This window comes from Agelaius phoeniceus, chromosome 3 (genome assembly GCF_051311805.1).
Source record: "Agelaius phoeniceus isolate bAgePho1 chromosome 3, bAgePho1.hap1, whole genome shotgun sequence".
NCBI classification, from domain to species: Eukaryota; Metazoa; Chordata; class Aves; order Passeriformes; family Icteridae; genus Agelaius; species Agelaius phoeniceus.
In genome coordinates this window covers 91987603-92003757 of record NC_135267.1, presented here as the reverse complement: position 1 = coordinate 92003757, position 16155 = coordinate 91987603, and the positions used below count along the sequence as shown (strand labels likewise).

Genomic DNA, 16155 nt, shown 5'->3' with positions numbered 1-16155 from the left:
TCCTGTTTGGGATAGTTGGAGTGGGTTTTTTCTGGTATTGTTTGGTTTCTTGTTCATTTTTCGCTCTGAATTGTAAAAGCAGGTCTGCCTTTCTCAACTTTGATTTATGCTTGAGGTCAGTTGAGTTTTTGGTCTTTGTAAAAAAAAAAGAGCCATGATACCCAGCTGTCTTTAGCTCCTTGAGGACACTTAGGCTTCTGTTATTAGTGTTCTGTTTGTTATGAAGCTCCTATTTCTCTACAGCTTGAAGGAAATGGTTCAAGTGGCCCTGTGCTTGCAGTGCAGCATGAATGGTCTGTGCTGCCTGTTGGTGTGGCAGGTTGGCCATGATAGCTGTCAGAAAGATTTTATTGCTAATAATAGCTGTAGAGCCTTGGCTGTGATTGTTCAAATACTAAATGAGTTCTGTCAGGTAGTCAGCCTTATGAAGGGTACAGTTATTTATTGTGTGCTGTGTATGTGCTTATTATCCCCGTGGGCACTCCAATCACTTTTCAAGCAGCAACGTCTTAGTGTTTAATTGACTTTGCTGGTATTTTCTACCTCAATAACTTCACCTAAAAGGACTCACTGTAAGTTCAGATGTTTGTTTCTTTGCTGTTTTACTGCAAGTCTGATTTTTCTTCTAAGTTTATTCTGTAGAACATGAAAAAACAAATAGCAGATGCAGATGAAATGTGGTTTTTTACACTTTATAAGTCAATATATATTTCATCCTAAACAAAAAGTTCTTGTCTAAATTGTTTTGTTTACATTTATTCACACAAAAAGATTTTTTTCTCTTTAGAATGCTTAAGTAACAAGGAATTTGTATATTTTGAACATTAGGGCTTAAAAAAACCCAAAAAAAGACAAAACACAACTCAAAACTGTAGGACCACAGATTTAATTTTAATTTAGTCAGGGTTTTGGTATGGTTTTTTGTTTTGGTTTTTTTTGTTTGGTTGGTTTTTTTTCGTTTTGTTTTGGTTTTTTTTTGGTCTTTTTTTGGTTTTTTTTGGTGGGGTTTTTTGTTTGGTTTCTTTTGGGGTTTTTGTTTGAATTTTTGTTTGTTTTTTTGTTTTATTTTGAGACTAAATGTCTCTACATTATAGTATCCCTTTCTTAAAGCAAGTATTTTAAATACTATTAATATTCATATGTAGTATTCTACTATTCTTTTATTTGCACTCAGAATCATTTTCACCATGCTTTCCTGAAAACTCTATTGCCTCATCTGTTATTTCAGGAATTTCGACAAAACTGAAAGCTGCTCTGTAGGGTTTTGAGAAAGAGGCAGCCTCATTTGTTCCTTCCTTCCAGCACTGGGCATTTCCATAAGCCAACCATCCTTGATGCTGCATTATGTACAAGTTGGTCATTAATGTGTGTTTGCAGTTCAGCTTATTCTGAGCTCAAGTGCAATTCTTTCTATTAATTTCTAGGAATTTAGAACATGATGAATTTAAGCTCTGTTTTGTGAGTGCTTGTCTTTTGATCATCAGTGATTAAATTATAAGTACTGCAAGGCTGAACATTGAGAGAGCTTTAAGGTCATAGGAGGCAGTTCTATTTCAAAAGGGATTTTTCAAGTGCAGAATGATTAAATGTTTCTATACATTCAAGCTCTAGAGGATAAGTGGTGACTGGACTTTGCATGTTTTATTGGCTTTAAAAATGCCCAATAGCAGTTTAAATGCTTATAGACAAGTAACATGCCTTTATCACATTATATTTTTCATTTATAGTCTCTCTATATAGCCTGATTTTATTCTCTAGTCCTTATATGTCTTATATTCATGAATTTTTACCATGAGATTTGCATAAACATATAATTCTTTACCTGAATAATGGAAATCTGAATATACCTCTGTCAGGCAAGCTAACGCAGAGGGGAGATCGGTTTGAAATTGAAAGGTAAACAATTTTTCTTTTGCCTACACTTTTCATCTAAGCTTTGTCATGTTATTTTGATCAGAGAAGTTATTTGCACATAACTCAGTTACATTTTTTGAAGAGTTAAGTGCAAATTTTGGAACTTTTCTTCTGAATTTTATCTGTACTGCTGAGAATTTCAAATGATAAAAAATTAAATAAAAATGAGTAATAAGAATTTTATGCAGGATGAATATGCTGACTGTTTTAGTGAGGAACTAATGTACTTTTCATCCAAGGAGAGAGCTCAGATTTTGCATTAGACTGACAGGTTTAATGTCTGGAACTTTGTTCATATACAGTACAAGAAAATTCAATGTGATTCTATTTTTCTCCTCTGCAAGTTAAAGAAAGTGTTTGCAGACTGTCTAAATAGCAGCATGAGAATGCGATTCATGAACTGAAACTTCATTTTCACTGATTTGTTGCCTATTTTTAAAACAATGGTACACAAACAACACATGAAACTATGTTCAAAAAACCATTTAGGATTACCTGCAGGTAGTATACTCCCAAAGAGTTCTGGCAACAACCTGCTAAATGCTTGATCTGCTAAATCCATATTTCAGTGAAAGAAATTTCATTATGTTGGATGCTAAACTCATCTAGGGGAGGATAAGAACTAACAAGTGCCTCTCTTCCTCATCCTTGCAATGTTAACTGAGAGATATTCCTGTTCCACAAGTACAAAACTAACCCACAGAGGTGAAGACACTGGATTGAATTCTTATGTATGTGCTGAGCATTAAGAAAACGAGCCTTTACAAATGCCTCCACATTTATCTGCTTAGGTGTCTGGTGAGTCTGAGGAATTGACACACACATCAAAACTGGCTGATTTCAGGAGGTTGGATGAATAAATGAGTTTGCTTACTGGGAGGAACTCTGTGGTTGGAACTCTTGGTGTCCAGTTCTGTCAATGGAGAGATCTACTGCCTTACTATGACCTAAACCCCACAGCTACAGATTTTCTGTCCTGTGGGATTAAGGATCCAGCAACTGGCACCTCTGTTTTGCATAATCTGTTTTACATAATCTGGATTCATTCAGCAAGCTGAGCACTGCAGGTGTTTAGTATGCATGTTTGAATTGAATTCACAGCTAAATTACTTTCTGAGAAGGAGAATAAAAAGGTTTTTTGAAAAATAGTGCAAATCATTCTAAATGCAAAAATAAAACTTTATACATCAGAGGTGTCTTTAAAACCAGATACCTCATCAACTGTTTTTCATTGAAAATTAAATTTGTATTGTTTCATTGGCAACCATTTTAAAAATAAAACCTAACTTATAGAATCATATTTCAGTTTCTTAATAATATATTATATTGCAGTATTATGTTTAAATTCAAAGAATTTCACTCTAAGGAGCTGTTTATATTGAAAGTTATGTTCTTTTAGTTGGATACAAGAAGAATATAGAATCATGCTGAATCTGGTGTACTAGTTATCTTTGGTGTATTTATCTGCAGGAAGTGAAATCTAAAAGACTAGGTAGATATTTAATTTCTTGTACCTCATTTTAATTGCATTTGGTTTACTTCTGTTTTGTAAATTTTTTCTTCCTTTTTTTTTAGAGGGGCATATCATGCTTTCATTTGTCTGAAATGACTAATTGAAATACAAAACTTTTAAACTATTTTTTGAAGAAAAATCTTACTTTTTACTGGAAGACACTCATGAGAAATAAGGAATTGAATGATTGATGAAGAGTAAACCAGATGTATTTCTGACCATCTACTAATGTTTTCCAATAAAATTAGTCATCAGGATTAGACAGGCTGTAATAAAGTTAGAAGCAGTGACTAGAATAAATTAGATGTACTGGTATGTTATATCAGTTATTAAAAAACATTGCTTTCTCAGTACTTCTCAGAAGCTGTAATTGATATGCTGCTGGTGGTAAGGGAAGGTGACACCTTTAAACTGAACTTCTCAGATGCCGTGAAAATGGTGAAAGTAAAACTCCCCCATTCCTTTGTGAGCTGGGTTTTGCAGTATAACCAGTTAATGCTATGACAACTTTATCATCTGTTCAGTTTGAATGTCTTATACTTTGGTGTCAAATTCAACAATGTATAAGATAAATGTTGATGTGCTAACAGAGAAATTGCATCTTAAAGTGGTTTGCCAAGTTAAAAATCCTATGAGATGTGGTACTGGCATGATCAGCGAAGAATTGACAGCTCAATTAAACACAGAGGGTTGATAATCATTGTTTTCAAAGACCTGTTTGTCTTATGTTATCCTCCTGTACTGATGCTTTCAGCACAGGCAAAGGAAGTCAACAAAATACTTATTCCTGAAATTAACTTTTCTAAGGTTTTTATAGCACTGCTTGACTGCCTCCATGGTTTGGTCTGTTTAAGTTACTTTCCCTGTTTAAGTGATTATATCCTGCCACGTAAGTGGAAAGTCGGGAATTATGTAGCTGTTTAAAGTGCAGCTTGGCAGACTCCACCTATTTTCTGGAAACCTCTGTCTACCATTGTTGCAGTGATATTTAATATTGCAGTTATTATGTGTGTTTAGATTATTTTGATATAGATATTCCATCGTTTGTATCCTATTTATGCCTACTACCATTACAAAATGCTCCTTGGCAATATTTGAGATTAACCTTTATCAAGAGTTATAACACTTTATAGTAGCAATTGTTTAATTTCCTTTAATTGAAGTAAGAACTGTAGTATTGCAATTTTTTTATTCTTTTTGCAAACTTGATTCAGAAGACAGGTTTTATTTGAATACTGGTGCTGAGTTTGTATGATGTTTTTTCTTGGTGAGAAGTATAATCTACCTGCATAATGATTGATCTCTGGACTATGATGTCCTGAAATGGTTAACTAACATTAAAGGTATTTAAAAACTAAATATTAACAGATTGAAATGAAGTGCTTAGAGAATATTTAGAACATCACCCACAATGTGTCTGTCACAGATGGAAGAAATGAATGTATTGACAGGTGTGCAATCGATAGAATAAGTTTATAGATCTAAAATCCTTTCCTAGATGCCAGAAATTAACAGTTTGTCTTCAGTATTGGATGTGAATTAGCTTGAACAGAAGCTGAAGTCCCATTAGGCAGCCAGTGCTTTATTGCCTGTGTATTGGAAGAAAGTAATTTACTGTGTTTTTCTGAGAATGTGACTGTGAAATTTGTTCCTGAAACATTAGCCAGACAGCATGGTGCAGTTCTAACTTGTGTGTTTGCTAGGGATAAATATATACCACATTTTAATTTCTTTGCAGAATCAATGTGCTAGAAGTCATCATATATTATGTGATTTGAGAAGAGCCAGTACTTGGTTTGCAGTCTGCTTCCAGTCTCTTAAGTGTACAGGTTGTTTCATGTCTTGATGATACTGTGCATGTTTAGACTGGCTGTTTTTCTGAGAATATGACTGTCATAAGAAGACTGTCATAAGTCATAAGAAACAGCACAGACTAAAGTAATCTTCTATGTGATCAGAGAGGGATCTACACAGCCTAGATTTTCAAAGGGGGTGGAATGGCTGGATCTGACAACAAGTTTTCATTCTTGCAGTAGATTGTAAAAGTCACAGTGAAGTACTGGCAACCAGCTAAACATTAGTGGTTTTTGCATGTTGGCTGAGGGAAGAACACCCTCCTATTCTAAAACAGCAGGGAAAGACAGTGGTTCTGACTTGACTGTTGTCATCTCTGGTGGCCACAAATGTGTTGGCTACATCCCACGAGAAAATCTCCTTCTACTGGTAGCACAGGTGGTGCTTCCTCCATCAGCCTCTGAAATGTTTCTTATTTGCAGGAGAAGTTATTGGTGTAGTAGGCAAGACAAGATCAAGTCTTATGAATGTGAATCCTTGTACCAAATTCACACTTTACCGTTCTTCCATGCAGTACAAATAGTATTCTCGTAACAATGTATATAGGGCAAAATACATTTTGGAAACCACCCCCACTGTTTCAGCCATGTGCATGTACACAAATTGTTTTGTTCACATAAATTAAGTTGGGAAATGATGATGCAGTATATAGTAACTTTCTTGTTTTTAGCAATACAGATAATGTAGTGGCTGAAGAGGTTAAAAATGCTTAAATACAGTAGACAGCATTTTTGCATAATGATTTATTTTTTCAGGGCATAGAATACAAATTGGATAGAATTTAATTGCTAAAGTTGATTAAGTGTAAAATTAAATTTAGTATGGCTTAAGTGCAACAGTAACTTTGATATACTAGACAAGCAATTTAAAGAAGCCACTGGTTGGTTACCTAGGGTATGGTTTCAACTTTGTAATAACATTTTATTAAGGTTCATTGGTATTTCACCTCTTAAGATGTCTCCCTAAATTGAAATGCTGATGTTAAGGGAAGGTATTTATTTTGGTGATGCTGCATTATGGAATTTAACTGGATAACTGCTGATAATTTTTAATCATGTGTGCATATGTGTATATGTTTAAAAATGTACAATGTCTCTTTTAAACATGGTGCAAGAACTACACAAAGAAAAACATTGTGAATAATAAGTGTTTTGTCCCATCTACCTTTTGACAGGAGAATTAGATGACAGAGAACAGGCAAAGCTGGAAGTAAAAGTATGGGATCCAGATAGCCCCCTTACTGACCGTCAGATTGACCAGTTTTTAGTTGTAGCACGGTAAGATTAAAATCCTCTCATCAAAAATCCTTTTCCTTTTTCTACTGACTATTCATTCCCCTATATTGTGTTACTCATCCTGTTTGCCATTTTGTGAGCCCTTCTCTTTCCCACAGTTAGCTAAAAGAGAAAATCAGACCATGACCCTTTGTAATTTGTTGAAGCTACCAATACAGGAGGCAGAAAAAGAGTGTGAGTTTCGGAATAATGATACACTCCCTGTATTTCAGGTTATAGTAGAATTTGATACTTTGAATGTAGATATCAGTTTGCTTTCCCCTCAGAATAAATTGTTTCACTACTAATAATAATAGAGTCTTCGTGTTTTAGAGTACGTGGAATTTCATGGTGTAAAGAGTAGAAATAAAGAAAATGTTAACAAATTAAATGGGTGCAGAACTTGCCACATATTCATGTAAGCTGAATAATTATTTTGGATGAATATTGAAATAAAGTTTTGAAGTCATGTATTTCATTAGTGAAAAAAATCAAGTGAGCTCAATTTTATAAATTAACATGATTATGCAGATTTATGAAGACAACATGAAAGTGCTTTGAATTAATAAGTACCTTTAAAAATTATCTAAAAATCTATCTAAAAAAAAAATCTTCCAAAATTTTTAGGTTTCTTACTGAAGGGAAATTCTACATTCATAGGATATAGCAGGTTTTGCCTTTCCTCTGATTCATAGTTACAAAGGTCCTGTTCAAATGATAGCAGAGAACACAGTTCACATATGGATTTTATCCTGAAAAAATCCATCTCCTGTATCTTATGTGACCTGGTTGCTGAGTGTAATCTCAAATCTTTTTAGGCAACTAATCCTTTTACATGGGTTCTAGTTTTTGGGATTTTTTTCTCTCTCCCTTTTGAAAAAAAAATTCAGGAAGAAAAACAGAAAAGAAGTTGTTCTATATTTTCCAGCCTATATGTATAGTGATATGGGATGCTGATTTAATCATTTACAGTTCATGTGCTGATTCACTTGATTTTTTTCCTTACTCTTCCACTTGGAATGTTGTATCCTTTCTATAAAGTACTAAAACTTTTTTTTTTTTACCTGCCCTTGTTGAATTTTCAAGCAAGACAGAGGGGTTTAGTGTTAACAGGTGTAGAAAAAGTTACAGGGTCTGGTAGATGTTCCATAGTAACCAAGAATCCAAACTACTTTTTCACCAGCAGTATAATACCTGGAGATGTATGGCCAGTTTATTATGGTGTGCCCTAAAGAAACATCTGTATGAAGACTGGGAATTTTGGAAGAGTTCATTCATTTCTTTAAAATTCCACTATTTGCTGTTTCTCAGCCACTCTGGGGAGCAGAAGCAGTATGCTGTGGAGCCAGAAATGTTCCCAGAGGAATGTAGCAGTAAGCAGCCTGCTGGGAAGTAACAGAGAATAATTAAATAAATAAAGAAGAATATCCTTCTCTCCTCCTGTTGTTTAAGACATCCTTTGCAATGTTGTGCCCTGACCAAGACTGCATTCATTTTAAAGTCAATACATTTCTGTAAAGATGGTTTCTGTTATAGTGGATCATGGTTGATTAATTATTACTATCCAAGGTCTTGGGGTACTTGGATACCACAAGAGTAGTACCTGATCTGTCATCAGGTATTACTCAGGTGTAGCTTTGTGGATGGTCTTGCACAAAGCTCCATTTATCTTTAGAAGTTGCTTTTCAACTGACAGAAATGGTTTCCAAGCTCCTATATATTTGTTTTCACAGGATGCTCTAAGTGGGTTCTGAGACAGATTTTTATGAATTTCTGGAGAAATAGTTCTGTGATGATTTGGTGGCAGCTTTCAATTTAGGGTGTTGTGTGGGTACAGGATTTATACTGGACCATTAAAAGCTGCTTGAGAAACAGTGGAGAGCTGGTATTATGATGTGAACAGTGCTTACAGGCAACTCTGCTGCAGCCTAACTGTGGTTCACTGGGCATTGGCTGTGCCTGCTGGATTTCCAGGTGGAACAATCTTTCTCTGGTTATGTTTAGTTCTGCAAATTTGACAATATGACAAGAATAATTTTTTCTTAAGTACCTTCCCAAGTGTGGTATTTGTTAAGTATGTGAATGCTATTGTGCTTGACATTTTAAAAGCATTTTCAAGTGATACTTTTTAGATGCTGATTCAAAGGAATTGAGTATTTCTTCATATTTTTTTTCCCAGTCTGATCTGGTTGAAAGAAGAGTTGCTTTTTCAATCTCACAGGCAGCTTTGTTATTTTTTCAGAAGGTGTTTAAATACTCTTTTTATTTGTGTTTCCCATTTACAAGTATATTTCTATTTTTACCTTGGACATGTAGCTTTCCTGGTCTTACAGGGTTTGTTTAGTGCCTCAGGAATGAGAGGCCTTTTTCTCTAGGTTTATATGCCTGGTCAGTCTGGGCTTCTCACTAAGCCCTACTATTCAAAAATTGTATTGAATGTATTTCACTGCTAATGATTATATGACTGTATTATTATTAGCAGTGAAACAACTTCCTTTGGGTAGAAAGGAAGAATATGCCTATCCTGTACAGAAATTAGAGGTAACAGTGCCCAAAAAATGGTGGAGATTTGGAAAAAAGTGGAAATATCCATAAACTTAGCCTCCCTGAGTAGTTTTGCCTGGCACACAAATTTTGAAAGTACCTTATTGCTGCTGCTGAAGCATAATTTGGGTAAAGACTCTTGCTTGAACTGGCAAAAGCATCTGTTAGGAGAAGCCTGAGGCCTCAGACTAATGTATTCTGGATTTGAGTTGTCTTTTGGGTAATATTGGTGCTGTGACAATGAAAAGTCCAATAGCATTTTGTACTGCATTCAAATAAGATACAGCTGCACCAACCAGTTTGCTTCTGTCCTATACACTGGCCATGTTCTGTGTCTGCCAGCTTCAAAGGACAGGAGTTTGAGAAGCTAAAACAGCCATTTCAGTATGCCCACATTAGCAAATAGTTCAGTATAGTAAAAATGGATTTGTAGAATTGAAACGTTTGGTGCTGAGGGCCTAGTGTCCCCACTGCACGTTTTGAGCAGATTTTTTGTTTTAGTCATGACTCTAATCAAGTCCTGTGGACTAAATATCTGTGAGTGTGTGGAACTGCTTCTAACAGGAACCCAGTTGGGATGCATTGAGATACTTTTTTTGTTGTTGGCTAAAATGAGGTAGATAAAAACGCTGGGTACAGTGTTCCTAATTTGTGCTGATTTAGATACACTCTGTTTCCTCCAGTCATCAATCTCTTATAATTTCTAATATACAGGGCATACTTCATTTCATTACCAGATCTTATGTTCTTTTTCTAATTTTTCTGTCCCAAGCTGCAGTGTTAGGAAATAGAAGCATTCCTATTGTCTATATAACATAAGACACAGTGTTAGACAATAGAATGCTTCTATTTCCTTTATAACATAAGAGTCCTGTCTTCTTTTGGTTTTTTAAAGTAAAAAAATATCTTGCCCAGTCTCAAATGCAATAGGAGGTGTGGGCTCTGGTCTAGACAGATGCTGAGAGCTCAAGAATTTTTTTTTTTATTTTAAAAAATCTTCTTGCTATCTGCTAATTTGGTCTACAGTTTATTGCATGATACATTTGTGGTACATTCTGGTTCCATTTATGTGCTTTATGATTCAGTGAAACCATTAAGAATGTAGTTCTTTTATTCTGCTTCATCTAACTACATTACTAGCATAGTCTTCTGGAAGGAATATATTTCTAAATGAAGCTATTTAACAGACATTTGTGGTCTCAGCTTATTCCCAACTAAACCAGCGTTTTTGAAATCGAATTCAAATAGCCTTGCATCTCTACCTTAAAATTTTTTACTTTGATTTCTATGCCATTAAAATGGCATTACATATCTCTATCTGACATATTTCTCTTCATTTGAATGCCTGTTTATTTTTTGATGTAAAACCATTTAAGAATGGAAAATTAGTTGTTAGTCATGTTAAATTAAAGCTTTATCCTTCCTGTGTTTGTTCCCACTTTTCCATTTGCTCTAGGACGTTGATTATAATTATTTTCTGTTGGCTACTATGTTATAAGTGCTCACAGTATTTTGGAGTATTTGGAGATGCTCTATAATTGTTATATTTATCTTACAGTGGGGAAGGGAACACAATGCAGCTTCAACTGGCAAGGTGTCTTTCATTATACAGAGGAAAATAATGCATTCATTAACTGAGAACCATGTGTAAAAACATTTACCGGTGTGATCAAAAAGTAGTGCTCTGTTCTTGTGAAATAATTCATTGTAGTCAGTGGCAGTAGACCAGATTCCCAAAGCCCATAAATGAAAATAAATACATAAAAGATACTGGTTTGCAGTCTTCAGTTTTACAATGCTTCTGGATTCTCTGGAGGTGCTGAGAAGTAAAAGGAATTGAAGTTCATTAAAGAGGTAATTAAATTTTATGGCAGAATTGCAACATAAAATTATGCAGCGAAAATGGTGAAAAATCTTGATGCCAATGCTGTGCTCACAAAACTGGATGTTTGCTAGCAAGGTGAATTACAGCATCTAATGGTAGGCAGATGGTTTGGCAGTAAAAAGGAAAAATATGTTCACATCAAGTCTACCAGGTGTATCAAAAATTCAATGTTTCTGCCTGTCTATCATGCCGGGCTAGTATATGTTTATTCCTTTGTGTGTTTTGTATTACTGTACTTCTTGACCCAAATTCATTTGAAAAGAACTAATTCTGACTTGGAGCTGAATTTATTTTTGTATTTTTTTTATGACCTTTGATCTATTTCAGTATAAAGAGTAAATTTCCATAGCAGACTTTTCATAGACCTGCTTTTAGGGGGCTGTACATCTCCTCATGTGTGACTGTGGAATTGCAGGATGGCATAGAGATGATGCCTTAAATAACATCCTGTGAATTAAACTACTTTTATCTATTGGATTCTATTTCTGTTGAATAAGAAAGATTTCACATATGTTTCATTTCTATTCATATAGCAATGAAATGTATGGTTGTATCATACATCTATATATCATGCCACGCTTACTCTAACTTTGAGAGTGTCTCAGCAAAAGAATAGTGGCAGGTGAGTTTTCATGCTTATCATGCCATCTCCTTTTGTGCTGTAAATACCTGAAGTGATAATAATGAAGCACAGCACTCTATGGGCAGTTGCTTAGAAATGCAAAGAAAACATCTTTTTTAATAGCATCATTTTACTTTGAATATATTCTGCAGGTCAGACTTTGCAGAACTGAGTAGTAAAAATCTCCTGTGTGTTTTCAGTTTTAAATTACTGTTTTGTTGCTTCCATGTGTCTTCACTGAAGATGGGTTTTTTTTTTCCTTCTTTCCAATATTTTAAGTATCACGATATTCTCTTAAAGAGCACTCAGATATTAATTGGCTGGTTTTTAAGTTCAGACCAGTCTGAGATGTCATTTTTTTAGGACTGTTTCCAATTTAGTTTGAAGAGGAACATTGGAGTAAAGACAAGGAATACAAAAGGTTTTCTTTCTTAATATGTAGAAAACCACCAAAGATGACTTAATTGTTTTCCTAAAAAATATTAGCTCAGAGGTGAGGCATAGGTTTCATTCATTAGTTTGCAAATATCTGTGAAGAATTTTGGATTTGCAAATTCATGTATGCACAGATGTGGCTCACTTCCAACAGCTTTGTCCAGAGTATACTCACTGCTTGTGAAACAGACAACAGTGTTAAAAAAAGTGAACAGTTTTGAAATAAACATCCTCAGATTGAGAAGGATGTATGTCGTGGTTGGATTTTCAAGAGTACAAGGCAGAAGGAAATTGAGAGTTCCTTGCCTGCACCCAGAACTTTCTGGATCTGATTTGATGCTGGACTGCTGTTGCTATTGGGAGAAGCAGAGATTTTTTTTATCCTGATGTAGAATTGCAGTGGTTCCAGATTTTCTTTGGTAAATAATGGCTCTTTTCAGAGCTAGTTACTGATGAGCCACCAAATCTTTGGAAGCTTGTTAGGACAGTCTCTTATGTTTGCTGCTTCTTAATTTCTTTGATTACTACTATTTAATCTTACACAAAAATTCGAACAGTTATTTCCTTTAAAGTCTTAGACTTGAGCTATAAGTAATTTGGAGCCATGTATTTTCTGTGTTCAAAATCTAATCTGAAATTTTGCCTAAATGCAGGGCACACAGGCACGGCAACTGCAGCAATCTCTCAAGTTTTGCTGAATTTGTGGATTTATTCCATAATCTTAGATCCTGGAACTGAACTATAACCATTTGTTTTGTTTGTATGGTTGTCATCTGCAATCTGTTATAAATCTTCTTGGTTCTGCTCTTTAAGATAATTAAACCAAGGAAAACCAAATTAAAGTAACACTGGATCATTTGGTGTAACCCTTAAAGCTCTTAGAGCTGCTTGCTGATGCAGGCTGTGCAGGGAGTGATCTCCCTGCTGATAATACCAATTGTTTGTCTTGTCCATCTCTCTGCCACCTGTGTAATTCACTGTCTGTGTGACTTCTGGCTTTAGCTTATTTTGGAAAATGTGGGGAGTGTTGGGTTCTGTTTGAAGTCCAAGAATTTTAATTACACATTGAGTAATTCATAAGTAGCTTGCTGAGCACAGTTTTTTGTGTTGTCAGTTTATTATTGTTATTATTGAATTAAATATAATTTCAATTAGCTACTTACAATTATTCTTTGAATTATACAAGCTTAACAAGACATTAATATTGGAAGTTTCTTAAGAAAAGGGAGTGGTTAGGGTGTGAATGACAATGTACATGTCCAATGTACATTCTCTATTTAGCTTGTGTTGGCTTAATACTGAGTTTTATTTTAGGTAGATGAAGACAATACTGTGTCTTCTGGAAATGACACTATTTAGTTATTTATTTTGTTCCTTTTCTAAAACAATTGAATAGTGGAATTAGAAAAAAGCATGCAAGGAAAAGTGACCAATGTACATTTTGACCTTTGCATCAATATATCATTCATATCTGTATTTTTAATTGAAAAACATAAACAATAAGGTATTTTAGTGAGTTCTAAAATTAATATTGAATTTGGATGTGAATTGCATAGCTAGATTATATAAAACACTATTTAATTTTGAACCTACTTACTATTTAAGAATCTATATGCAGCCAGTTGCTCCAGAATTTCTGCACTTAGATGGGAATTCAGCGTTTTTCACAAGTTTCTATGGAAAGGAGAACTAGAAGTTAGTTTGATACAGACATGCACACGCCTCCAGACCCCCCCAGTTTATGTCCTGTACCATTCACATCCCCTGTCCTGTCACTATTGACACCCCAAATGGTACACTGCCTGCATTTTATTATGTATTATTTACTTGTTTTTGTCATATTGTTATTATAATATTTGTTCCCTTATGTTTGATGCTGCGTTTATTATCTTTTATTCTATTGTTTTCATTATTTTATTTTGTCTTTGTGTGTTTTATTTACTATTAAGTTGTTTTGAACTCACATACTCCAACATCCCACACAGCATTCTTCTCACAGTTGCAATCTTCTCCTACTTAGTGCAGCATTGGAAGCAATGTCCACTGGCGCATCAGTTCTTACTTCTCTATCACTTAGTCAAAATAATTATAATTATTAGTAGTACAATTATTAGTATTATTGTATTTTTATATTATTATTTATATTATCTCTTAATTTTGACTTTACATTCTGAGCAACAAAATACTCTTGGGCTCTGAAGTCAGACTCAAAAGTTTGATCTGCCAGAGAACTACTGTGAGAAGATTCTTTGTAGTGTTCATAGCATACTCAGACTTTATTTTAGAAATATGGTCAAAAGAAAATAGTTTTTATTATGCAAAAGGAAGATAAGCTAGCAGGTAGCAGCAGAAGGGAAATGCAGTCATGCCACACTCACTGGTTTGAGCAGTAGGGACAGAAGGATCACAGGAAAGACTGCTTAGCTACAGACCTTATCAATGCCAGCATTCTGAAAGGGTTGACAGACTATCAGGAAATGTGTTCATAATAGAGCCTTATTCTTGAGAGGGATTTGTGCACAAATACTGTTTTATGTACTGCCAATCTTTGAGAAAAAAAAAAGAAAATAGAATGTGTGTGTGTTTTCTCGTCTCATATTTGCCATCTCCACAAAGAGGGAGCAAAGGTTGTGGAAAAACATTTGAATATCACTTATTTATTCCAGTGCCTTTAGAAAAGCAGTTAATATCAGGGGGTCTAAATCACTGCTGTTAAATCTTAACTTGTAAGACTGTGGCAGCAAGTACTGAAACATGCATTCAGTAATAAATTTTTTGAGATTCAAGATAAAATTGTGATAACCTACTTTATTATCTGTTTCTCCATGATCATTTTTAACTTCAGTGAGTTAAAGTCTTGGTGCACATTGTTTTACTGTTGAATATCAGATTTATAGGATACAGCAAAGTGTGTTTATTTGTCAGTGACATTCACCATTGGTATAATTCTGCACTTGCAAGTTGTGTGGGGTGTAATTGCTGAGTAAAGCTTGAGTTCCTATGCCAGGTGATTGCACTGCATTACATCTGTAACTGGGTCTTTGCATTTAAAGGGGGTTATGTCATAACTGCAATAAATAGGTTTTTCTGAATGCACCTCAAGAGTCATTATACAAATCCAGGTACTGGAGAAACTTCTGATCTGTTTATTGATAATATTTTGTATCACTGCATCTTTGTTCATTTCTTGTATGATAACCTGGACCCAGTCAAATTCTCTATGCACCTTTTCCTTCACTTTGCATGATACATAGATGGACTTGCAAGAAATATTTACCCCTCTCCAAGAAATGTTTACAGTTTGGAACAGTCTAATAGATGCCATGTGCAATTCATCAACAAAAGTAGAAAAGAAAGTAGAGTTTTGGAAAAAATATTTCCATTTCAATAATGGAATGCTTTAATTAAGTAGGTTGAGAGATCCATTTATTTCGTTATTGCTTGAAACCTGTGGCAACAGCAGGAATTTTGGGGGTACCTTAGACAAAGCTAACATGCTTTTTTTCGCTCACTGCCATGAAAGATAGAAGATGGGAGTAGAAGATGTACTACTGAAGGGAATAAAATGTTTTTAATTTCCTCATGGGGACATGGTGAACCCCCCTTTTAATTTGAATTGTAATTTTTAAGCCCTATTATAGCCCTGGAATTTTAGAAATAATATTCCTGATTGTAAACCTCAAACTGTGGACAACCTTTGACTTCATAATTAATAGAAAATTCTGTACATTAAGCAGTTGGTACCTGAGAATTCTCTGAGTATCTTTTGTTTCTGAGCTGCTGTTCTTACATGTACATCGGTACTTTTGGGGGCAGAAGGTCTGAGTTTTTGCTGCAGTGTTTAGTGATTTGTCGTTATCAAGTTCTTCTTTGTTAGCAAAGATCTAAAAACAGTATCAATATGTGACTTCCATGTGTAAAAGGACACTTGTATAGAAATGGCACAGTCTGATACTTGGGATTACATCTTTCTGTGTGTTTACTGCTGCTCCTGCTCCTCTGTTGCAGTGCGGTTGGCACCTTTGCTCGAGCCTTGGACTGCAGTAGTTCCGTCAGGCAACCCAGTTTACACATGAGTGCAGCTGCTGCTTCCCGAGACATCACACTGGTAGGT

The 16155-nt window shown here is 34.9% G+C and overlaps 1 protein-coding gene across 4 annotated transcripts in view; it reads left to right on the top strand.

The window, feature by feature from the left end:
• MTA3 (metastasis associated 1 family member 3) overlaps positions 1 to 16155 on the top strand; it is a 224387-nt gene that overhangs the window by 47337 nt on the left and 160895 nt on the right. For all 4 annotated transcript variants that reach the window (XM_077175847.1, XM_077175846.1, XM_054629255.2 and 1 more), the window contains exons 7-8: positions 6456 to 6558; positions 16050 to 16149. In XM_077175847.1, the coding sequence (XP_077031962.1) occupies positions 6456 to 6558; positions 16050 to 16149 (203 nt within the window). The remainder of the gene's footprint in view (positions 1 to 6455; positions 6559 to 16049; positions 16150 to 16155) is intronic.